We start from the raw sequence: 25,184 nt of genomic DNA on the forward strand, positions 1-25,184 counted from the left end.
CATAAATTTGAAAGAGCTCTGGCAACACAAATGCTTCTTTGTCATGCCAATGAAGCCACTTGAACTGAAACAAGGATGGCGAGGGGGAGTGAGTAATGTTACTATTAATTGATAAACTAATATTCTAAGAGACAGGCAGGTACAATAGATGATATTTGGCAAGTGGTATCAATGTAGTTTCACTGGCTGATGTGTATTGTGCGCTCTGATCTGTATTGCGGCTGTACGTTGTAGACAAGGCCATGTGATACGATCGTCTCAAAAAATCCTAAAATTACAATTCAATGATGTATGTGTAATACTGTATATGCATATATTAAAACGTTATGACGTTTTGTTTGAAATTCGTTTGATGTGACACGTGTAGTCTCTTAAATATCATCAGCACGTCCCTAAACCTTTATTAAAAGTATCTTGCCCTTGTTAAAACTAAAAGGAGTGAAAGGTTTTTTCACTGAATAAGAACCCACCAGAGATCAGAGAACTGATGTGTTTCAGTCCAACAGAGTTCTGAAGCACCCACACGACCTCGGTGCCCTGCGCTGACATGCACACACAGTCGTTCAGCAAAACCGGCACTGAAAAGCTCCACCAGCGATTAATTTTTAAATTTCCGCATCTGAATTTTTTAAACATCCTGCATTTTTAACGACCGGCATTGAAATAAAGATGAGTGCATGCATTTCTCTCATAAACAATAGCCTACGAAAGCGGGTGGAAATATGGGGAGAACGTGCGGCTAATCCGCGAGGGAGTCTTTATGACAGATGAATGTGGCCAGGTGTGTGGGTGTGTGTGGGTGTGTGCGGATTGCAGAGGAAGGTCGTCTGACCTCAGCGGCCGAATCTTGTCCGTCTCGAACTCTGACGGCAGCGTCAAGGAGAGCGGAGTGTCAATTTTTAATCAGCTCTGGGTTCCAGTGACTGGCTCTGTATCAGATGTAGAGGGGGCAGGTACAGCAGCCCCTCTGACATAGCCCGAGGGGGAGTGAGGGGGAGTGGAGGTACACTACACATCCGTGGGGTTGAGACCAGTCACTCCACTCTGCACAGGGCAGGAATACAGAGGGGGTCTCTCTCCTGCTCTGGCTTGGATGAGACCCTATTTGGAGTACTGAACCCAGACCCACACCTGCTGCAACACCCCCTACCACCACCACCCCCCCACCACCCCTCCATCACCATAGTAACCAGTCATAGCCCTCTCTTCTGTGCAGAAGCGCCAGTAACTCAGCAGCTGGAGCAGGGAGCAGCGAGGAGTGGAACCCGGGAGGATGAGCAGGGGTTAGTGGGGTCTTGGGTACGAACGCACAACACACGCAGATCGAGGCAGGGGGGATGCCGTTCGGGAGCCTGTCTGGTCTGAAGGAGCGGGTTCTCAGGCCCGGGACGGAGGAGGTGAAGAACACCATGGGGGACTCCCTGGGGACCCTGCAGAAGTAAGTAACACTGCAGGCGGCTCACAGCACTGATCCTGGATCTGTTTCATTTCTTTTTTTTTTTTTTTCATGTAACGGTAGGGGTAAGGGATAATTATGTAATGTAATTTAATGTAATTAGCAATGGGGTGAGTTCACAGTACTGATCTTGGATCAGTTCCACCTGTCTTCATTTAGTGGTTAGGCTAAGGATTAGGGTTGGGTAAGGGGATGCTGGAAGTTAGGGTTAGGGATAAATGGCAGTCGAGAAGTTCTCAGGACATTATTGTTCAATCTGGCCCTCATGCACCACTCTTTTTTAATGTTTTCAAGGGGTGGGGGGTATAATTTTTTGTGTTAGCATTTGTGTATTGTAAGATGGTGCTGGATCGGTTATTGGGGACTGAATGTACAGAAAGATGTAAATATTTCTGAAACATGGTGGTGTTGGAATGCCTTTGGGATTGCTGTAGGTGTCCCATCCCTGTTAAAGCTAAACGCTGCTTTGTTAGTGTATAGAGACAATGTCATCACATTAGAGTAATGGGATTTGTTACATGTTGCAGTAGCAGTGGAGATGGATGTATGCTTAGCGAAATAATAGTATAACAAATATCCAGATTTCACAGTCATTACTATGAATTCTATCAAACAACAGATGGACTTGGCTGATAATAATAATAGCAATAACAATAATAATACATTTTACTCTTACAGTACATTTCAACTGCTGATAAAGGTCCATAGTGCTTTACAAGTCAGAATAACAGAATAGAAATGTAGAAATACAAAGCAGTCTAGGACTAGGAACCAGTAAAATAAAACATTAAGTCCAAAAATTATTCAAAATAAAATTTTCAAATATGTGAAGGACACACAAAGAGAAGCCAGTTGTTTGTTTTACAATGAATGTGATTTGTCTTTAAGGCTGTGGTTCCCAGAAACAGGCAGCAGTGTTTCCAGTGATGTAATCCAATATTTTATTTAAGCATATTTTCTGACACATATTTCATAAGGGGGAAAAAATGTAGAAGCACAGAAGAGAAGTCAAGATGATGTATTCGTTCTGATGGTTTTAAAAGCTTACACAATTTAAATGGGAACTGTTAAGCAATTGCCTTCCTGAGAAATTGTAGTAATACAAACAGACTTAAACACGTAGATTAATATTTCAGCTCAACCCATAACACTTATTCTTAGGAGGAAGTCATTTGAAATGTCGATTGATTAAAAAAAATGCTATATTGAAAGAAAAATTAAATGACACAAGTACAGAGCAAAAAAGAATATAAATAATCACAAAAGGAACAAAAAATTGACAGAAAGAAATGCAAGAGTAAGAAAAGAAATTGGCAAAAAGGAAGGGAAGACAAGAGTAAAAATGACTGAACTGATGATAAGGTGTCAGAGACAGAGATAAAAAAAACAACTGATCAAAAGTTGAAAGCTCTCCATTAAATTATGCTATACAGAGCAACCAACAAATGATGAAATAGATCCCCAAAACAAACTTCTCAAATCCCCAAAAAACCGAACAAATGACAAACCCAGTATAACATTTAATGCCAGTCACATCAACGCCAGCACCCCTTTACCAACAGAAGCCAGCACCCCTTTACAACAAAAAAAGAAAAAAAGGAACAAACTAAAGGAAGGCACCAGGAGTTGGCTACTTTCCAGAATGAAAATCTGCTGGCGTTGTTGCAAACTGCATTATTCACCAATCCATCCATAATTGATACCACTATTCAAACACATTTAATTATGTGTAACTGAATGCTGTAGGTGTCCTCAACAAAGATCTCTCAGACAATATGATCTGTCCCTTTAGGACACCCCTAAGTGACAAATTGTCAAATGCATGGAATATAAACACTGCTTGGATATTTCCACAGTAGGTATCATTATAAACCATTGAGAATCTAAGTATGAGTATATGAGTTTCTGGGAATCATATTGTTCCAGCTTTCTTCATTCTTTAGTGGTACTTTCAAAGACAGCTGCTCGTCTGCTCTGTTTTGTGTATGAAAATGAAATCCAAAAATGTCAGTAACTGTTTTTTTTAATAACTGGGAAGCTTTCACATTTTCTCCATGTTTGATAACTGTGTCAACAGCTAATAAACAAGTTAAAATCCCACTGAATTAGCATCCTGCATTCCATTACTGTGTTGATATTTTTTTGTCTTTATACTGACTCTGGATTGTCTTCATAAGACTTTAATTGTCTCAATAAAATACTCAAAGTGAAGACCAAAAGCACATTGCAGTTATATTATAAATTTTGGCCAAACACCTGCAGTGCTATGCCACTCCTACCATGACCTTATCAGGAAGAGGTTGATAATGGGTTGGGATTGCCAAATATAGCTCAGCAAATTTGGCACCAGAGTTATGACTTCATCACCCTGTTGAGGGGCTTTGAATACAATCTGCAACAGATTGTTTGAACAGTTTTGAACCGAATTTCCAAAATACTCACATAGTTATAAACTCAGACGAAATCACATTTATATGCTGCAGGACCTACAGTCGTTCACTTAATGAGTTTTACTGATCAGGAGAGCTGGCTACAATGTCAGCCACAACTGTCACATGGCGTGGGGGCAACCAATTAAAACAGATTAAATTCAGTATTACTTAATTGCTCACCGATGTGCTGGAGATTACAGATAATAATTCATGTTCATAGGGCAGTGATTCATTCCAGCCATCTACATAAATCATAAATTAATGAGAGAAACTGTAGGCTGAACTTTGCTTGTGATTAAACCAGTGCTATTAACACCACCCAGAATTTTGTGGTGTGTTCTGCAACATGAGGTAAAACAAAGCACTCAGAACATTAAGTCCTGACACTGCAAGTGTGTATTGCCTATATATATATATATATAAAGCATACGACAGATGGAAGACAAAAATTAGCTATTTGCTAAACCTTTGCTTTCAATGACAATATCTGTCATCCAAGGGCTGCACCATTTAAATGGACAGCCAGATTCAAAACCACGGAAATATCTATCAGCCAACTGTTTGAATTTTGTCCTGTGCTCTTGTTTTTCCAGTGAAGTTTGTATACGGGCTATCTCTCTGTCACCTTACTGTCACTGTTGTGGTCATCTCAGTTCTGTAACCACTGAAACATCAGAGTCATGGTTTCCACACATTAGTAGCATCTACTTTGATGTCACTGTATCCCTTTTCATCAAATTTAAATTAATATAACATTCCCAGCAACCATACCTATAGAGCTACCATAGAAAAAACTTGATTTAGTCAACTTGATTTAGTTTTCACCTTTTATGAATCTGATATCATTTTGGAACATAATAAACATCACCACTGGCATCCTTCAAAAGCAAATCTGTCTATTAAATGAAGAATAATCATTAGTTTTGTTGTTTAACATGCGTGTGTATGTGATTGGAGCTTGAAAGTGGCTTCTTTTATGGAAATAGTTAAGACTTATGCAAAAGATAATCCTCACAAGGCACAAATTTAAACATGTAATTTCATGTATTTGTATATTAATGTGTGTCTTCTGAACAATACTTGTGTGTGTGGAAATGGTTTGTAAATATATTACTTCATGTCATAGAACGTGGCATTCATTTCAAAAGAAACAATGACATATAGATTCAATTTCGTACATTTATTGTTTGAACCCAGACAGTTGTCTGTTTTGTTTGCTATTGTAGTGGGATGTTTTTTTGCGTTTTTATCCACCCTGCAGCAGACAGCATGGAATATAATGGAAACCACTTTTGTCTACTTGAGAGAAAACGCTTTAAAACAACCAAATATGTTTCCATTAGGGCTGGCAGGAGAGGAAATTTTCAGGGAGAATCCTTTCCTGGTACTGATAATAATCAGCTGTTCTTATTACATCTGTTGCAATGAACAGTCTATTTTAGTGACCAGAGAGCAGGCTTGGTTTGTCAGGAGTCCAGTCTGGGTAAGGGGTCCTTTATTTGTCCTGTGTCATCGAGTCCTCAATATGTGCATGTGAAAAGATATTCACTTTGTATAAAAAACGTCTTTGACCCTGTGGGGGATGTGGATATACAGTTGTTGACTACAGATGCATGGGAGTGAACTACATGACCCATGATGCAAGTGATTGAAATTTGTCACACTTTTTTTAGTGGCAGCATATGTGGTACACCCTGGACCTGTACTACAACTGCATTTGAGTTCGTTGCTTATTTTCATAGCAGATGCCATTATCCACGGCCACGTACGCTCGTTATATTCTCCTTTTATACAACTGAAGCAATTCATGCATGGTATCAGGGGTATAACAATGGTCAAAAAAATTTACCGGACTTCTTTCTGCAGATTGATATGGTTGGACGCGGTCCTCCAGAGTCTATGATCAGAACTGAATCCATAGCAACGGTCTGTTATTCACAGCAGCGGTCTACTATTCAGAAATAACAGACCATAGAATGCCATAATTGACTAATCAGAATCGAGTATTCAACAACGCCGTGTAATAACAGGGGTATAACAATTGTTCTCCACCTGGGATATGACCCTGCACCCACCTGGTTATATATCCTGTGCTCTTACTGTTTCAACACTGCTGCACGTGCGTTATGACCGCACTGATGAACTGAAACGTGTCATTTCGAGAGGTGACAGATACGGCTGCACTACTTACTGACATGAGATCATTAGGGAATGACAAGCGATAAAACTGACACGTGAGATCATGGGTCATTTTGCAGGACCCCAAACTCTCAGCATTTGTGAAAAAATGGAACTGATTCAGGATTAAAATCTATCTATTCAGAGATGCTCTGGCATGGGCAGAGACTTCATACAGCAGAAATGAAGGGCCCATGGAGGACCTGTGTGTTCTGTCAGAAGGCCTGTGGCCACAACTATTCATGATGACCATGTTTCATTCAGAATTATGTATTTGAGTCATTTGCTTGGGAGATGCTCTCATCCAGCAAAACTTGCTAATGTTTTAAATATAATCCATATTGGATCAGTCCCAACCCACAGTCTGAACCTGAAACCTTCTGATTATAAGGGGTGTACCATAACCATTCACAGGAGGATATGATTGGCTCCAGTCATTTAGTGTACAGGGAGAGGAATTATAGGCCAAGGACTGAACCTGGATAACCAGTATTATCAGTTGTTAGCAGGGGGAGGGAGAAAAAGTTAACCTCTCCAGGAGACATGTTATGATTTTATTGCCTCTACCTTCTTCAGAAATACATATGCTGTGTATATTCCTTCTATAATTTAATGTTACGACACTGGGAAAATATTCCTGCATTAAGGCGCTGCTATTGACTGTTGCTGCCTGTCTTGGCATGGCAGAAAAATCGACGGCACCAATGTGGAGCAGGAAGAGCCCATGGAGCTGACAGAGGACGGGCGCCCCGTGGCGGCAGCGCCCCGTAAGGCCCCGCTGTGGGACTGCGGCTGCTGTGGCCTGCCCAAGCGTTACATCATCGCCGTCCTCAGCGGCCTGGGCTTCTGCATCTCCTTCGGCATCCGCTGCAACCTGGGCGTGGCCATCGTGGAGATGGTCAACAACAACACCGTCTACATCAACGGGACCCCTGTCATGCAGGTCACCGCGTCCCGAGCACCATGTCTTAATGAGCCATTATACCATGTCCTAATGAGTCTTGGTATGAGCTGTCCAGATGACTGGTGAATGGTTCTGTGCAGATGTGATAGGAGCCCAACCTAGTAGAGCTGAACCTTTGTTCCTGCTGGGAATGGATCTGCCATGCTATTGAGTGTATCGTACAGACTGGGCTAATATGTAATGACCATAGCAGGATGTTTAATCCTTGAGTTCAGTGCAGTGAGCACCATTATATCTGGAATGGCTCCTCTCAATATGACAACCTATAAATAGCCATTTCACTTCTAAACAAGATTGATCGTCTATTCTATGGTCTATGCTCAAAGTCTAGCAGTGCTGTGCAGTTGTCAAGGTGCATTGTATAATGTTTTAATGCTTTAAGGAAGGTGATAATTCAATCTCCCTTGAGGAATATATGAATTACTTTATATTTGATTCTATTCTGCCCTTGTCTAGTTTCCTCTAGCCTAGTCTAGTCTAATCTATTTAATTTCTGTGACATGTATTACAAGTTCTTTTGTTCTGACTGATAATAGTCACCAGTTCAAACACTCTGCTAAAATTTGTCCCTTACTTGGGTCAACCATAGTCCTTGAGTGGAGCCAAACATTTCTAATGGTTTGAAATATTTGTTGTTGCAACTATCTCCTGCATTTGTTAAATTACTTTTACATCAACATTGCATCCATTTTACATCAGTTTCCAGTGAGAGGTGATAACATGTAATGGTGGGGATTTATGTCAGTCTGGACCAGGACTAATTCAAAAATATATGAGAATAATAAGGAAAAAGAACAAAGTTTCTCCTAGTTTTTGACAACAAAACCCAGGGACAATGCTTGGCTGGCCATTGATGTCATGGCAACCTCGTGAAGTGTCTGTGTGTCTTCTCCCAACTCTGAGCGGGGTTGGGAGATTTGCTGGTGACACTGGTGAGAAATGAACAGACTATTTCATCACTGTCATCAGTGAGATTCGTGAGCAGATAGCCAAAGATAGCTTCATTTATTGAAGGTGCTGTACACCTGCTCATTAGTGTCCTTTTCTCCCTGTAATTTCCTGTATTGAAAGGTGCCGTGGAGTGCCACCTCTGACAATATTACACATACACATAAGCACACTCTCGCACATACACGTAGACACACACATTCGCACAGTCCTATGCATATCCACACATGCACATCCATAATAACAGCTATACTGTGCACACAAGCAGACACAGTTACACAAACAGACAGTCAGACAGATTGTCAGACACACACACACACGCACACCACACGCATGTACACACACACATACACACACTAAGAGAAGTAGACCACGCAGATACATCATTAATGAATCAAAAACACAGTTTTTTCTGATTTCTTTTCAGCTTGATTCAGATTTACTTTCACTCTAGTTATCATGTTATTATTGCTCTTATTGTTAATATAGTGTCTATTTAATCACTTGCTATGATAACCTCATAAGTCATTTTGAATGAGAGCCTGTCCCAGTATATTATTATTGTTATTATTATTATTAGTAGTAGTAGTCGTAGCAACAGCAGTAGTAGTAGAAGTGACATTATTAATGACAGCAACAATGGCAATATAATAACAATTTAGTGCCGATTGCTCTGTTCTTGCAGCCAGCACAGTTTAACTGGGACCCGGAGACGGTTGGCCTGATCCACGGCTCCTTCTTCTGGGGGTACATTGTCACCCAGATCCCTGGCGGCTTCATTTCCAACAAGCTGGCAGCCAACAGGTGAGACTGTCACCTCACTAGAGCGTCATGGAAACCCTTTCCGTCAAACTGTGGCAGAGGCCGTGTCTGACTCCAGCGGGCTCATAGAGCCTGACCTTCTCTTGATTTCTGTGGTGTGAAGTGATTGTACAAGAACACGCCATAGACAGGACACCAGCTTATCACAGGAGCCTTGCCTACCATCCATCTCTTTCAATGCGGTGTCTGTCAGAAAAGCAGTGGCTCACATTATACCATTTCCAGTGTAGGAGAGCTTACACCTACCATAAATGCTTTTGTATTGCGACAAAGCCATATCCCCACGTGAGCAAAGTAAATTAATTAATTAAATTAATGAAAATACAGGTGACAAAATAAGATCAAGAAAATCTTGTTTACCTTTACATAAATAATTCAATTGTTGCTAAAGGACCCTGAACTCTTAAGGACGCTCATACCCATCTGCTACATGGAGCGTTATAAATGCCAGCATATCCTGGCGGAGTGAGGGTTAAGGTAGCCTGGTGTGGTGCTTGTGGCTGATGGTAGGATAACAGGCTTGTAATAAAAGCTTCATAGGAGAACAGGACACGCCACTGACAGTGTTAATAATTAAAGATCCAGCCTCAGATTACCATCCTCACTGGAATATTACAAGTGTCACTTACATGTGGCTTTGGGACAACACAAAGAGCGGTGCGCGAGAGCGCACCTGCAGGGATCAAATGGCGACCTTAGCTATTTAGGGAGTTTGGGATGTGCAAACCAGAGGGTTGCCTGTTCAAATCCCAGGATGGGCACTGCCATTGCATTCCTGGGCAAGGCACCTAACCTGAATTGATCAAAAAATTCAAACCCCCGGCAATAACTTCCAAAGACAGAACATCCATGTCTGATTTTTGTTAATTTTGATTTTAAACTGCAAGCCATAATCCACGTCGGGCAAGTATTTCTTCCGGTTTTGGCCCAAAAGGTCCACAATTACCTGAGACCATAGAATCGCCATGACAACACTGGCTGAAGGTCAGCGCTGGAGTGGTATGTTTGCCTGCTTTTGAGTGAGGGGCCTCATGTTGGTACCAATGAGAGCAGAAACAGCTGTGGCAGTGACACAGTGAGTTTATTGTGTCTTGAATGATATGGATGGGCTCTTAATGACAAATGCGCACAGACAACATATTAATACCGCATTTCATTATGGAAATTCCTCTCTTCTAGATTGCATTGTTAGCAGTGAATTGGGTAATTGGACATTATTTAGAAAATGAAGGTGCAGTATATGTGATGAATGTCTCTGTAAAACATGTTTGGTGGTGGATGAGTGTGACCCTGCAACTGCCACTCTGTGTGAAGTTTCTAAATTGAATTGGCTTTAATGACATTTTCCATCTAAAGTTCTTTTATTTACTCATTTTCCCTTTCACTCCAGTTTTAAGCCTTTATTAAGGTTGGCACTGAAGAATTACTGTTACAGTGTATGATCTGTTATTTGTTTTACATATGAAAACAGATGAATGAACATCTTCAATCTCTTTATTCAGTTGCAGTAAAATTGTATCAAAAATAAAAAAGTTCAAAAATAAAACATAAAAAAGAACTCTGTACATCAAACATTCCTTTTATATACCATGTTGGGTGATGTGGTCTCCCTGGTGATCTCCTCAGGGTGTTCGGTGCAGCCATTTTCCTGACCTCCATCCTCAACATGTTCATCCCTTCAGCGGCAAGGGTGCACTATGGCTGCGTCATGTTCGTCCGCATCCTACAGGGCCTGGTGGAGGTGCGCTGACCGCTGCGTTATTACTCCAGTAGTACAGCAGTTTTACATTGTTTATTACATCAATATTACACCCGTATTACATCGGTTTAACAGCAGTATTACACAACTATTACATCAATTTTGCAGCAGCTTTACGTCATTATTATAGCAATATTACATTGGCTTACAACCTTATTACATAATTATTATGTCAGTTTTATGTCATTATTACATCACGGTTACATCAGTTTTGCTACAGTTTTACATATTTTTCACATGAGGGCGGGTGGAAATACAAAGGGTAAAAATCTTAACTGTGGCAGTGTAGCATAGTGGTTATGGAGCAGGACTCATAACCAAAAGGTTGCCAGTTTGATTCCCCGCTGGGGCACTGCTATTCTACCCTTGAGCAAGGTACTTAACCCATAATTGCCTCAGTAAATATCCTGCTGTATAAATGAATAACATCATAAAAAAACTGTAACTGATGTAAGTTGCTCTGGATGAGAGCATCTGCAAAATATAATGAAAAAACCTTTTTGAGGTAATTAAATATTGTCCTGTTGGAGCAGTAAAAACGTACAGAATCATGATCTGGATATTCATAAATAACAACATTACCAGATTCAACAGTATCTAGACTTGTCAAAAATAATGTTAAATGGTTTCTCTTTACTTCATGAAGGCACATTCAACATGCTCATTACTGTAGAGCTTCATTACCATCATAATTAGTCTACCGATCTACATTTTGTAAATGCATTTACATATACATTTACATTTATTCATTTGGCAGATGCTTTTATCCAAAGTGACTTTCAAGTGAGGCAGAGTACAACACAAGCAAAAAGCCACACAAGGAGTCAACAATATTAGAAGAACTGTATGATCAAGTTCCAGTAGTTGGCCAGACAAGGTACAAGCTAAGTGGTAGAGATATGAGTGCATAAAACCATTAGATTTTCTTTTTAAGGAAAACAAAGTTTCAGAAATTGCTTAATGTGGTAGTGTTTCAGGTGTTCAGATGAGCAACAGCTGTGTCTTCAAATAACCTTTGATATGTCATTGCTTTTATTGGTTTTGGAAAAATTTACCTAGTCATTCATTACTCCTCACATAATCCTAACAAATTTATTTTAGAATCTTGAAAGGTTTTTAAAATCTGATACACAAATACTTCATCAAAAATAATTACACATACAACAGATTCACATATATGAAAATATACCTTTAAGGTTTTCTGAAACATGTGAGGGTGATTAAACAACATTGTGAAGCAACCTTTAGGAAAAGCTGGTGCGTTTAATGTTAAGATACAAAGATTAATTTGTGTCATCATACACACATTCATAGACAAACACAAGTGTTAAAACACATAAAGACACACTTTTTAAACAATTTTTCTGGTCAATGCTGCATACATGTGCACAAAGAGTAATTTCGTTGCACCCCCACCGTGCAATGACAATAAAGTCTATTCTGATTCTGATTCTGAATATCCCTTAGTTCAAGTAATGTTGAAATATGTATTTTTATGATAATCTTGTTTAAACAATTTAATAAGACGCTGGTTGCTACATGATTATGCAGTCTGGGATGTTTAACTGATATGCGTGTGTGTTGGCCGTTATGACTGTCTTATACTTCAAAACCATTGTTTCATAGAGCATATTGAATTAAAATAGTGTTTTGAAATACAGCCATATCTAACCTCCTTTATCAGTTTTGAGAACGTTGAAAAGATGTATTGAAACATTTTTAAACAATGTTCACAGGATAATTCATTGGCAATAATCCTACCAGCGTCAATTTATTTACAACTGCCTACACTTTAGCTGTCATAGTACTGGCTCCCTGATGACAATGGCTTCCTCAAGCAAAATTAATTTTCACAGCTTATATTGGATCACTATAATCTTTTTTTTTAACAAGGAAATTGTTGTAACAATTCAAAAAGCAGCTCAAGCTATCCATTTGACTTCATTGTTTTCATTTAAAATTTTTGCTTTGCATAATTTAATAAGGAGAATTTTATTATATGTTTATGTATAGATACCTTTAATCAGTGAATCAAACTATTCGATTCAGGAGATTGTGCCCATGAATCATATTTGTTAAAGCTGCTACTGTGAGATCTGCACATTGATTGGATCATATATTGTGTAATGCAGTGAAATTAGTTAAATTCACACCTCACTGGCCCATTGTATTTATACATATTGTGCAGATAGAAACACATTAGTTTGAAAACATTGCCATACCACACAAAATGCTCAAATACTGTATTGGCATGTTCAGTATCTTCATACAGCATAAATTATGCTAAAATGGAGGGTTAAGTGACCATATTAAATATTCATTTTTGGTAATATGAGAAATACTCAGGGTTTATTACAGAAGTACAGAAGCTACTGGTTAGGAAACAAGCCTAGAACTGTCAACTGCATTATACAACAGTGTCACTGTCAACACTGCACTAAGCCCTGAATTATTGACACATATGGACATTAAAACAGAATGTAATTCTTCATGGTCACACAATTCAAAATAAAAAAAAAACTGAAAAAAATCATCCAAAACTATCCTCAAAAGAGTTCCTCTATCAGCAGTGTAGTTAAAATAACAGCTGGGTGACAACCTTGAGAGGACTCTATTTGATTGTTCCAATTTTCATTTTGACCTTAACTTTGACTAGTGAAGTTAAGCAGCTATTACATTTTACAATGTGCTATTACAATAGCATTACATTACTGTTCAATGCTTTACGCAACATTAAGAGTTCTTGCACAAGGTGATAGGCATTCTTGTTTTCTATGACAACATTGTTTAACGACAGGGTGTCACGTACCCAGCATGCCATGGGATGTGGAGCAAGTGGGCGCCCCCGCTGGAACGAAGCCGGCTGGCAACCACATCCTTTTGTGGTGAGTGTCCCCAAAGCCTTTTGGACGATCATGTAAGCGATCTTGATCAATTTGTACGAAAAGCTTCATTTCTGATCAGTTTATTCTTTATGGGGTTTTGTGTGTTATATTTCCAACCTCTCTCAAGAAAAGAAAATGCGTAATACGTAAATGGATAGCCAGAAGATGTAGTGGGTGGGGTAGCATAGTTGTTGGGGGAAATGAGCTCATAAGAAAGTTGGGGTTTTGTGTGTTATATTTCCAACCTCTCTCAAGAAATGAAAATGCGTAATGCGTAAATGGATAGCCAGAAGATGTAGTGGGTGGGGTAGTATAGTTGTTGGGGGAAATGAGCTCATAAGAAAGTTGCAAACTCAAATCCAAGATGTGACGCTGCTGTTTTAGCCTTGGACAAGGTGGTTAGCTTACTTGCTTCAGGCAACATCCAGGTCTGTGGATGGATAATGGTGAATTTCAGCTGCGTATGACATCCTGGATGCAAAGCTGTTAGCCAAGTAAACAAATAACAACACAATATAGAGATGCTGACTGAGCACTGGGCAGAGGCTTTCTGGTATAATTAATTTGTGTGAAATGTAATATTAAGGGCCCGAGGAGAGGGCCAGGGCTTGTTTTGTGTGGCAGATGTTTAGTCTTGTTTCTGTGGAATGCATTAGCCAGCCGTCTTCTTTGATGAATTGGTTCCATGGCAACCTCTGCTTCAAAACCCTCTTGACGTCGATGCTGAATGAAGATCACTCCTGAATTATTCACTCCCTGTATCTGGAGAGGGTTCCTTCCATTGAAACGTAAAGTGTCATTTTACCCCACGAAGCGCACTGTCCGCCACTGGTCACAATGCCTGTCAAAGACCTCTCTGTACAGTTGTCCTATTTGACATTAGGGTTGCATAAGGGTTAACACACCAAACTTGAGATTGGAAAGTTTCATCTTCAGTTGCTTGGGGGTGTTTCCTGGTATTGTTGTCTTGAGTAAGGTGCATAACCTAAATTGCTTCAGTAAACGTCCAGCAGTATAAATGGATAACAGTATAAAAATGTAAACTATACAGGTCACCTGAACATTACCTCGAAAGGTGATCATATCTTTAAAAAAACTATTTCCTTTCTGGAGAGATCTCATGTTTCTGTATTCATACAAAACTGTCTCTAGGAGTAATAGTTTTTGTTGTGGATTTACAATATTGTTTCTCTTACATAAGCATCTGATTGTGCAGTGTAACATTTCGTTGTATTATTTGATAGCCAAATCCTTCAATGAAATCATACAACAGATTACACTGAAGTGCTTAGTGAACAAAAAACATGCATTTATATGACCAATAGCACTTATTTTTTATTGAAATTTCATTTTTTATGTTAATCATGTTTCTGCTATAATGGTTAGCAGATTATGCTGGTCATGTCTCTTGATGACAAAATGGAAATATGGCATTAACACCTTTATTTCTAGGGAAGACTTTCAGTGAATGACTGTTGGACTTAAATTATCTATTTTTCTGCACAATTAATGTTGGGCAATTTTCACTGACTCATTATTGCGCAGTGAGTGACACAACTGGTAGGCACGCACATTGTTTTGTGGCATCTTCTGACAGCCAATCGATTCTTTTCTCAGGTTCTTATGCAGGTGCGGTCATTGCCATGCCTCTGGCTGGCATCTTGGTGCAGTATGTAGGATGGTCCTCTGTGTTCTACATATACGGTAAGATCACAGCCATGCTCAGCTCTGAATGCTGGTGAATCCTGCTTAAAAACAGCTCTATCTCCGAGTTGAACACCTAGCTAATCTTAGTTAATGCCGCTGAATAGTAAATGGCATTGAGCGTATTTTGGGAACAAAGTGACCAGAAATAATTTATTTGTCCCTTTCATTGTTTCACAAGCCACAGAACCCTTCACCCACTCAATGGACTGAAAACACATACATGTCCAAACTCAGATCAATCCAACCAAATCCAGTAAGAGCTCAGCTAGGAAACAGCTCATACAGGGTGGCCCCAGCAACAGGTTCAGGAAGCATTGCGCTTGTCCTACTATAATGAACACTAATTAATCCAATTTACCAGGAATGAGCAGTTCCAGTCCTGTGGATTTGGAGATGTCTTTCAGTTATCAATTGGATGAGAACAAACAGCGGTTATGCACGTTATGCGGTTATGCATGTTATGTTTTGATTCAATTTAGACATTGTTTTGTGTCACTTCTGCATAGAAAGTTTGCCATAATGTTAATATTTTCTTTTCAAGACCACACCCACATAGCAATCAGCCAGGACCTCCAATTTGTTTTCATTAAAAACTAAATGAGGCCTAATTAGCCAGCTGTGTCTCATTACAGTCAAGTGCTCCGCCACTTTGTTTGATCAAATCTCAGCCTTGAGCAACTCAAATGAAAAAATCCCCTCCAACAGTCCTTCGCTAATGAAATCTACATTTTAATTGAAACAATCTGCTAAAGTAGATATTACACATATTCACTACATTTTATGGAAAAGGTTATTGCAAATATTCAGAATCATAGTTTTAAGGTCTTATAGTAATGTATTTTTATGACTGCCAATATTCCTTCTCTTGAAATTCTCAGTGCGATATGCTTTATCGACTGTTGTATCAAGGTATATAGTTATGTAGTATAACAGAGTACTTTATTCTGTGGTTGTGGATCCTCTTATTGTATTTCTTTTTGGTCTCTTCTCAAATGTGCTTTTGTGGTTCACAATATTGAGTTGCAGGGGACTAATCTTATTCAGCTGTAATTCTAATTCTAATGTAACAAAAAGAAAGAAATATGTAGGTGCAACATCAAACTTTTACCAGATGCAGTTTATCTATTAGCTGCAACCGACAAAACAGCACGGAAAGATACTGCGCATTGTATCGGAAAAAGGTATCTGCAAAGTGTAAATATATAAATAAAGCCATGTGCTGCATAAAAATTAGCTCCATGAAATCATTTTTCAATGCAGGCTGCCCAGATGTCAAGTGGATTTTGTCATGAGTCATAATGTAGGCTATGTTTTGTGACCCCTGCATGTGGTCGAGGGAACTGTCCTGATGAACCGAGAGACATGAAACTTTCCATTTTGTGTTGTTTTGTTGTTCTGTTCTGGCGGTTTTGATGCTACAGAACACATGAAAGGTCTGTTACAAACATGTTTTTATACATGCGTTCAGCAATCTGAAACCTCAACAAGGAATCCTGAAAATGGCCAACTGGAGGAAGTTAATCACACTTGAAAGGTCTATGTTAGTGAACAGAGAAACACAAACTAAGAGCTCTTTTCTGAGTTGTCTGAAGTTCACATGACCAAAGTTATGCACATTCTCAGAATGTTCAACCTTAATTGTAATAAATTATATTTGCAATAAAAAGTATTTAACTTTTATTCCCATTTATGCCCATAGTGGTACACCAGATAAAGCTGTATCACCTTTTTATTCAACTGTGAAGAGATATGAAAAAAATGGATTAAGTTCTTCATGTATAGTACAGCAATGAGACCTGCTCATAATTCATCTCCTAGTATATTGTCATATTTGTGTGAAACAATATTCAGAATACAGCATACATTTGTTTTTAAATGCTTGGCTTGCCAAATCAGACAGTTCTCTTTCACATAGGATAATCATGGATTATATTTAACCTGATGTTTCGTATCCTTTAAAATGGTTGTAGCTCAGTTGCCATTAGTTTCAGGATTTTTTTAGGATTTTTTTTTTTTGATTTGCAGTGTGTGACCCATGGTGTTTATTTCATTAGGAGTTTTTGGGATCATATGGTACAGCTTTTGGCTTATGTTAGCCTATGAGAGCCCCGCTGTACACCCAACCATCAGCGAGGAGGAGAAGATATACATCGAGACCACCATCGGGGAGGGAGTCAATTTGATGGGTGTAACTGAGGTGCGTCACCCACACAACCCCCACGGTGACGATCTGAGTCAGACCTTCTTAGCATAAAAGCGTGTCAGTCAGTGCGTGAAGCAGGTTTAGGACAGCAGGACAAACACAGACTTAGACTTCAGGCTATCAACAAAATTTCAACAGCATGCTTCAGCAATGGCTTTGTTTCCTCCTCCTTAATAGAACTTACTTTGCGTCATTTCAAAAATATGCACATTCCTTCTAAAACAAAAATAAATCCCTACGAGACTGAAATGTCACAGTTAGCATAAGCTCCGCTGCAGAAACCTTATTGCGAGCGTGCTCTTCTTCGCAGATAAAACCCACAAAAAATGTCCTTCTGAATGTTTGACTGTCACTTCATTTATTGATAGATCAATCCTTCAGCAGAAAGCAATCCATCCCTTTTGAGGTGCTTACTTGCCTTGCTGATGGAAATTAGCGTTGAAGTGTAGAAAATATGTGCAATGCATTTTTGTAGGTATCCCATAAAAAGATAATTAAACAAGCACATACGACATACTAGCTAGTATACCTGTTGTGTCTTTGGATGACACTTCACACCCCGCCATTCCAAATTTGAGATAAAATATGTAAATATTAAGTGTGTAAGTATTTTAATGAGTAAATTTCATAGTGCAGCTATTTTTGTAATTTATGTAATTTAATTCTACATAAATAAACATTTTTTCCACTGCTTAGCCACTGCATAATTCATGATTCTTCTGTACCCAATCTATAAATAACACTCCTTAGCCGCTGCATAATTCATGAATTTTCCATGGGCATGGTAGGAAAAGAAAATTCGTGTCCCGTAACCTGTCTTACATAATTGTGAGCTCAGAGTCCTCACGTCATCTTGACTCTGGAGGGCTCTTTTAAAGGGTTTTATACTGACCCTGTTCTCACAGCATATTCACACATGCCTTGTCTACAGGGATGTTTAAACTTTGTGTTTACTTATTTACCCTGATTCTTGTGGAATTCATTACTACACATGTTGTTTGACTCAAAGGGAATAAATAACTACTCCAGGGTCCAGCCTCAATCTAAATGCAATGCATGGTTTCCCAGCAAATTCATACAAGTGTTTGCTGATCGCAGAAATGAAAGAAAAATCAATGGAAGTGGTTAGTGGAAAAAAACCTACACTTGCTGCTATTTTTTCTTGAATAATAAATTCAGTATTAACGACTGCTGAAGATCAGCAGGTACCTGCAATGACTATTTAAATGGCCAGTTTAAACTGATATTTATGCTGTAGTATAAATGGGTTAAATTGCATTGAGACTGACATGACTGTACGGAGAGTGACTGCACAATAAGCTTCAGAAGCATTAACTAATTGAACCTGCTTTCCCCATCCTTATCTGCTACTCTGCTCTGCCCACGCCCACTGTCAGCAGAAGTTCAAGACACCCTGGCGCCGGTTCTTCACCTCCATGCCTGTCTACGCCATCATCGTAGCCAACTTCTGCCGTAGCTGGACCTTCTACTTGCTGCTCATCAGTCAGCCCGCTTATTTTGAGGAAGTCTTCGGCTTCCCCATCAGCAAGGTAGACCCCTCCCCTACTGGGCTTAGGAAATAAGGCCATATCGGGACAGGGTTCAGGGGTTATATCAGGTGTTCTTTTCACAGAACAGGATTATTTCTGTCCTCCCGCCTTTCATGTCTAGGAGGTTATGCTTGGTACAAAGAGGTTCCAATGCCATCCACATTGCTGTGCTGGCTGTGAATGTTCTGTCTGTCTTTCTCCATACAGCTTTATGAATATTTATGATAAGCCAGCAAATGAAAACCCTTTTCAAAAGTGGCAGAGACAGAATTTTTAGAGTTAAGCATCCTGAGTTGAAACCCTTGAGTTCAGTAAATTGAAAATCAGTCGTGACATTCAAGGACAGTGTAGGTGCTTTCTGCCCTTAGCAGCTGATGCAGGCTGAAAAATCTAAATTTTCTATACAGTGGGGGGTTTGGATTGGGGTGAATAAGCTGATCTTTTGTCAAGGGCAGAAAGAGCTTGTATCGGTGAGGACAGCCATGATTCCACAGTTATGTGAATGCAGATGTTTTTATATAATTGTTTTATTTTGATCGCTTGCAATGTACTTGCGACATGCTAAAATGCATAAACTGCATATTTCATAGAAATGTTTTAACAGTGCATTCCCACCTATAATTCTACATGCTAGTAATGACATGAATACTATGTTGCACATTTATGCCAAGTACAAAAAATATATCTAAGCTTTGTTGCACAAAGACGAGGAAGCCTATCTGTGGAAGTTCATCTGGGAAAGCCACTGGGTAGGCCCTGTCATATATGTCCCATAATGCAATTTTTAATTAATTATTCTCAGATTTGAAACCTATGTTGATGCTAATTTCTCATCTTATGTCTGCTTTCGTATATATTTCGTTTATAATGTCAGCATTTAAATTCACACTGTAATAACTTTTGGGAATTAATTTTCATCTGTGCCATTGAATGCAAGCTAGCTCAAGACATAGCACATATTGCCAACAAATCTTATGGATTCTGGGTACATGTTTAATGTGTCTACCAAATGGAATAATCAATCTCCAGTTCAATAGCCATGGTGCTTCACATTTTTGGGGGATAAATTTAAAAGAGAATTATGGTTTTACAATCATTTCACACCACTGTGAACCAAAACGAAACAATCTGCCTCTGAAGTGGACAAAAAATACAGTGTGAGACCCTAGATGAGATAAGGTAACACTCGTTGAAACGCGTTGCGCAGTGTTAAGGAGAGATTGCCATTGTTGTTAGATTACATCTGGTCCTTAGTTTAATTCCTCTGCTTTCAAGTTGGATCTTGGCAGAGAGCTGGCTAGCACCATCATCTGGGCCTTCAGGTCTAGATGAAACCGGAAGTGTATGTGTTCTAGGCCTGAGTCAGGGGCGGGGTTATCTGTCTGCAGGTGGGAATCCTCTCAGCTGTTCCCCACATGGTGATGACCATTGTGGTCCCCATTGGAGGTCAGCTTGCCGATTTTCTACGTAGCCGCAAGATTCTGTCCACCACTACGGTGCGCAAGATCATGAACTGTGGAGGTAGGTGGAGCAGAACTCCAGTGTGTGGTCCTGCATTTCAGCTCTTTTTTCAGTTTGAATCTGTGTGCTAAACTGTCTCTGTTAAAGCTATCACGTTCAATTGATTTTATCAGCCGTGCTCCAGAGCCTGAACTGTGACTGGTTAAAGTGATTACGATTGAAGGTAGAGATGAAACCACAGATATTTCGGCTTTCGAGAACATGACCGAGAGCCACGTGCTTCTTTCTCTACGTTGCTGTAATGTCACAGAAATGTTGTGGAAATGTACATCTGAGTTTAGAGAAGGGTCCGTCCATGTTGCTATGACATTGCTGGAATACTGTGGTAGCGCTACATGACCACAGGGTTTGGAAGGGGATCAGATGATATACCTGTGACATTGCAGACTTTTTGTGTCTGTAGGGTTTGGGATGGAGGCCACCCTGTTGCTGGTGGTTGGATTCTCCCACACAAGGGGCGTGGCCATCTCCTTCCTCGTGCTGGCTGTGGGCTTCAGTGGATTTGCCATCTCAGGTGAGCTAGTCATCACTCAGTGCTCATCCAGCAGGAGGTGCTATAGACCATGCTGCCTGTTACCCAGATACTCATAATTTGCATTATTAAAATTGAACATCATATTATTTGTTTGTTTAGCAGACAGCTATTATACAGTTTATACATTTTGTCCCATTTATACAGCTGAGTATTTACTTAAGTTTAATAGCATGTTCAAGAGAAAAACTGTAATTTTCTAACTGGGATTCTAACAAATCAAATTGTTCAGAGCTCTTAGAATGTCATACACTCAGAACTGAGGACCTGGGTCAGTTTCTTCCCTTAACCAGACAATTTTCATATTGTACACTTTATGTTTTATAGATTTATGCAGTTGGATATATGCTGAAGAAATTCAAGTTAGGTGTTTTAATCAAAAGTATACTGGAGAGTGCCCTACCTAAGAATTGATCAAACAACCCGGTTGCATCCCCGGTTCTGTTAACATTGCACTTCTTCCCCAGCTGTGTTATTATTAATTACTAGTTTCAATCTATGTGCTAAAACTTTGGGTAGGTGGTAAGTTACTGACGCCGTTATACTCCAGGGATGGCTTCAGTAGATATGGTTTTGTACAACACTGCGGGGTATAGAATTTCAACCCACTTGCACTGGCTTATTTCCATTCTTTATAATGGCTCTTGACTCTCAGTTTTGTGCAATTGGCCCTCACCGAGCACAGTAATATGGTTCACCGAGAGTAATATCATCTCCCTCATGAATTTCAGAGTCAGTTCCCCAGAAAAGCAAACCAAGGAACCGACTACTTTGTGCTTGCGTCTCACAGTGACAATCTAACATCTGGCAAAAGAGTAAAAAGATCTACCAAAAGTAAATGTGCTTCTTACCTAAAACCCTTATCAGCCATGGATGCTGTGGCATTCCCCTGTCTTCTTAGGAGATGGTGTACGATCATACACTGAGAGAGCTGTCTTTCCTGTTGCCTTTTTTTAAAAAATAAAATAATAATAATAAAAAATAAAAAAAAAACATTTGAAGTCGCAGTCTGCCGCTGCTCTCATTTTAGAATCCTGAGGGAGTGTTCAAGTATGCAGGCAGTTCTTTACAGCAGTGGAAATGCACTTAGCCTAAATATTTCATGGAGTGCAGGATTTCTGTGAGAACGGACCATATTCATATGATTTGACTCTGCAGCTATTCTTGTATTATTTTCTAGTCGGTACTATGATAAAAGGAAAATAATCCATTTAACCAATAGATTCTATCTGGGGAGAGTACATTCTCCAGATTCCATTGAAATTACATTATTTATCTGTTAAGTCGATACCAGGTGCAATCACATTGATTACCCTTTTAGGTGGTGATTATTTAGCCTGCTGAATTCTTATAGTTGCAATACAAGCCACCAGTATCATCTTACTCAAGAGTGGAATTTGAACCCATGACCCACTGGTATGAGCAGGGGTCAGCAGTGCTGGCCCTCAAGTTAGGGAATAGTGAACAGTTATATGATTAAATCCTGGCAGTGACCCTTCTATTGTAATAATCTATTCTATTTTATTCTATTCTATTCTAATTCTGTTCTAAATAAACATGAAGAAAGTTCATATGTATTTGTGTACCAGAGAACATTTGATGGATTGTCTTGTACTGGAGTTAGCATAGAGCTCATTTACATCTGCAGTCTCTTGGCAGGTTTTAATAATGCAATAAGACAAAATACTGCACAGCGTGAGAGCAAGAATTAAAATGCAAATAATTTGCATGACACTATCAGCAATGGAGAATGCAGCTTGCTGTAAAAGTCATGATATAATTATGACAATTACAGGTGCATCAACATTCAAAGTTACATATATCATGTAATACATTTGTCAATAGTCTTTAAACTGATAGGGTTAAGATTCTTGCGGATTAATGAAAACATATTTGGTGTGCCTTCAGCCAAAGTTTTATTTTGCTCGGGGTAAGAGTGTCAGCCTAGCAAATTAGTCTTTCTCACAGAAATAATGATAATATTATCTGCACGCTGCAGTATTATAGCACTATGATCCAGTTTTGGGGCAGATTATGTTAAGTGATACATATTTTATTAAGTTAACATGTCCTTTAAGCAAATCCCAGGATTTATCAACAGTTGGCTTTACACCAGTGCTTATGTAGTATAACTATATGGCACATATGAGGGGCAAACCTCTCTCTGGTCAATAAACTGTGGTTCATAAAGTCAGCTATGACCCTGTAACATGCTACTGTCCCTTGGTCCGAAGGGTTCAATGTGAATCATCTGGACATTGCTCCCCGCTACGCCAGTATCCTGATGGGAATATCCAATGGTGTGGGGACTCTGTCAGGCATGGTGTGTCCACTCATCGTAGGAGCTCTGACCAAACACAAGGTACCCAAGCACACCTCCATGAAAAAGTGCGTGCTACACGTGTTACATTTTACGCATGTCTTATATGTTATGATACTGTGTATTTATACAGCTGCACATTTAGGGGAACAATTCAGTAACCTTCTAGGCACAAGTTTGGTTCCATAAACAGTGTGTAGGGAAGTAGAGGGGAAAAAATGAGAGAATGAGAGAATGGCAGGACAAAAAAAATAACAATGACGTAGCCATGAGACCGTTACCTATTTACAAATGTGTATGTGAATATTTTTTTTTTTTCTCAGAAGAAAAATGCTAGTGCTGCCAGGCAGACCCAGCACTATGAACTATGGGGGTGTATAGGGGTGACCTCAGTGCACCCCCAGTTATATCCCAATGTCTGCATAGTATTTATGATTTTTTGTGCCCCCCCCCCCCCACCTTTGCACCCCTCTGTGCTTTCTCCTGGCATCAGGCCTGTATAATTGTAATACAGTGTACCACATAAGGGACTTATTAGGGTTATTGTTAGGAAATGCAAAAGTATTATCTAAAGTCAATTTCTTGTCCAATTTCTTGTTTTGAACAATTGCACAAAACATATTGTTGGATTTCTTCATAGACCCGTCTGGAGTGGCAGAACGTGTTTGTGATTGCGGCCATGGTCCACTACACTGGGGTCGTCTTCTATGCCATCTTCGCCTCGGGGGAGAAGCAGGACTGGGCGGACCCGGAGAGCACCAGCGATGACAAGTGCGGCCTCGTCGACCAGGACGAGCTGGCCGAGGAGACGGAGCTAAACAGCGAGAGCACCCTGACCCAGGGGAAGAAGATGTCGTACGGGGCCACCGCGGAGAACCCCAACACCCGCAAGCAGGGCTGGAGGAATAAGAAAGGTGTCACCATGCAGGAGGAGGAAAGCTCGTACCACTATGAGAATGGAAGCTACCGGGACCACCAGTGACGCTCCAGCGAGGCTGTCACATAAAGAAAAAAACTTGAAGGGCGGTGTCCTTTCCAGCTGGATACTATCAAGAGAAAATGATTTCACCAACACTAGCAAAAAGCATGTCACCAAACCCGCTAAAGGGTTAAAAAATGAGGGCAATTGTGAAAGTCCGTCAGAGATTTTACCAGAAGTTTGCTTTCATTCTCCCCAGATGGGCATTTATTTGTCTTTTTTTCTTTACCCAAAGATGGCCTTTCCGGAAGGATGCAAAGTATGTCTTTGAGTTTTTCTGTTTTATTTAGCTATGAGTTTTGACTACTGAAACCGGGACTGTAAGCACTTCCTGCAGACTTAACAACACAAGATCTTACATACCTGAGAAGAAATGACTGAGGATCTGAAGTGTGAGAAACGTGTCTGGCAATGATGTTTATTTGGAGAAAGAAATGGCCATCAGTCTATACTCCTTTTGAAAGAACGTATTCGCAGTACATAGAGGAAAATAATAAATACCTTATCAATTCCACATATTGACTCAAAGCAGAAAATTAGTGTTATATCACCACACATTGGCTTTCCATTTTTAAAACTGTACTCAATTTGACAGAACCACAAAGAACTAAGCACAGACTAAAGTTTAAGACAACTGCAAATTTGCACCACAGGCTAGCTAATCCTTAATCCTTATAAAAAGTTGAAGGGTTTACATAAGTTGGTTTAAGTTGCAACAACATTGAAATCAAATATACAGAAAATCCTAGATATATGATATATATAAAAATAAACATATCAGGGCAGGCTGTGGACACATCTTGTCCATAGCATGTTTTCCATTCCTGAATCTCACCAGTAAGCTGGGCATACCAACACAGAGATCTAGTTCTGGTTCGGTAGATATTTCTGTGGGTTTTTTGTTGTTTGTTTGTTTTTTTTCTGTCAA

At 39.6% G+C, this 25,184-nt stretch overlaps 1 protein-coding gene across 1 annotated transcript; it reads left to right on the forward strand.

Moving 5' to 3' along the window:
- Positions 1-1,337: 1,337 nt before the first annotated feature.
- On the forward strand, positions 1,338-24,259 carry slc17a8 (solute carrier family 17 member 8). Its single transcript, XM_036518057.1, has 12 exons — positions 1,338-1,438; positions 6,754-7,009; positions 8,664-8,782; positions 10,427-10,541; positions 13,357-13,444; positions 15,062-15,148; positions 17,206-17,348; positions 18,755-18,904; positions 20,293-20,425; positions 20,829-20,939; positions 23,192-23,319; positions 23,918-24,259. Exons 1-12 carry the CDS (start codon positions 1,338-1,340, stop codon positions 24,257-24,259), a joined length of 1,773 nt encoding a protein of 590 aa, XP_036373950.1.
- The last annotated feature ends 925 nt before the right edge of the window (positions 24,260-25,184 follow it).

Source organism: Megalops cyprinoides, chromosome 23 (assembly GCF_013368585.1).
Source record: "Megalops cyprinoides isolate fMegCyp1 chromosome 23, fMegCyp1.pri, whole genome shotgun sequence".
NCBI lineage: Eukaryota > Metazoa > Chordata > Actinopteri > Elopiformes > Megalopidae > Megalops > Megalops cyprinoides.

Coding starts and splice junctions, on each gene's coding strand:
- slc17a8 (XM_036518057.1), top strand. CDS start 1,338: ATGCCGTTCGGGAGCCTGTCTGGTCTGAAGGAGCGGGTTCTCAGGCCC. Junction 7,010..8,663: donor ACGGGACCCCTGTCATGCAG/GTCACCGCGTCC, acceptor CTGTTCTTGCAG/CCAGCACAGTTTAACTGGGA. Junction 20,940..23,191: donor CAGTGGATTTGCCATCTCAG/GTGAGCTAGTCA, acceptor CTTGGTCCGAAG/GGTTCAATGTGAATCATCTG.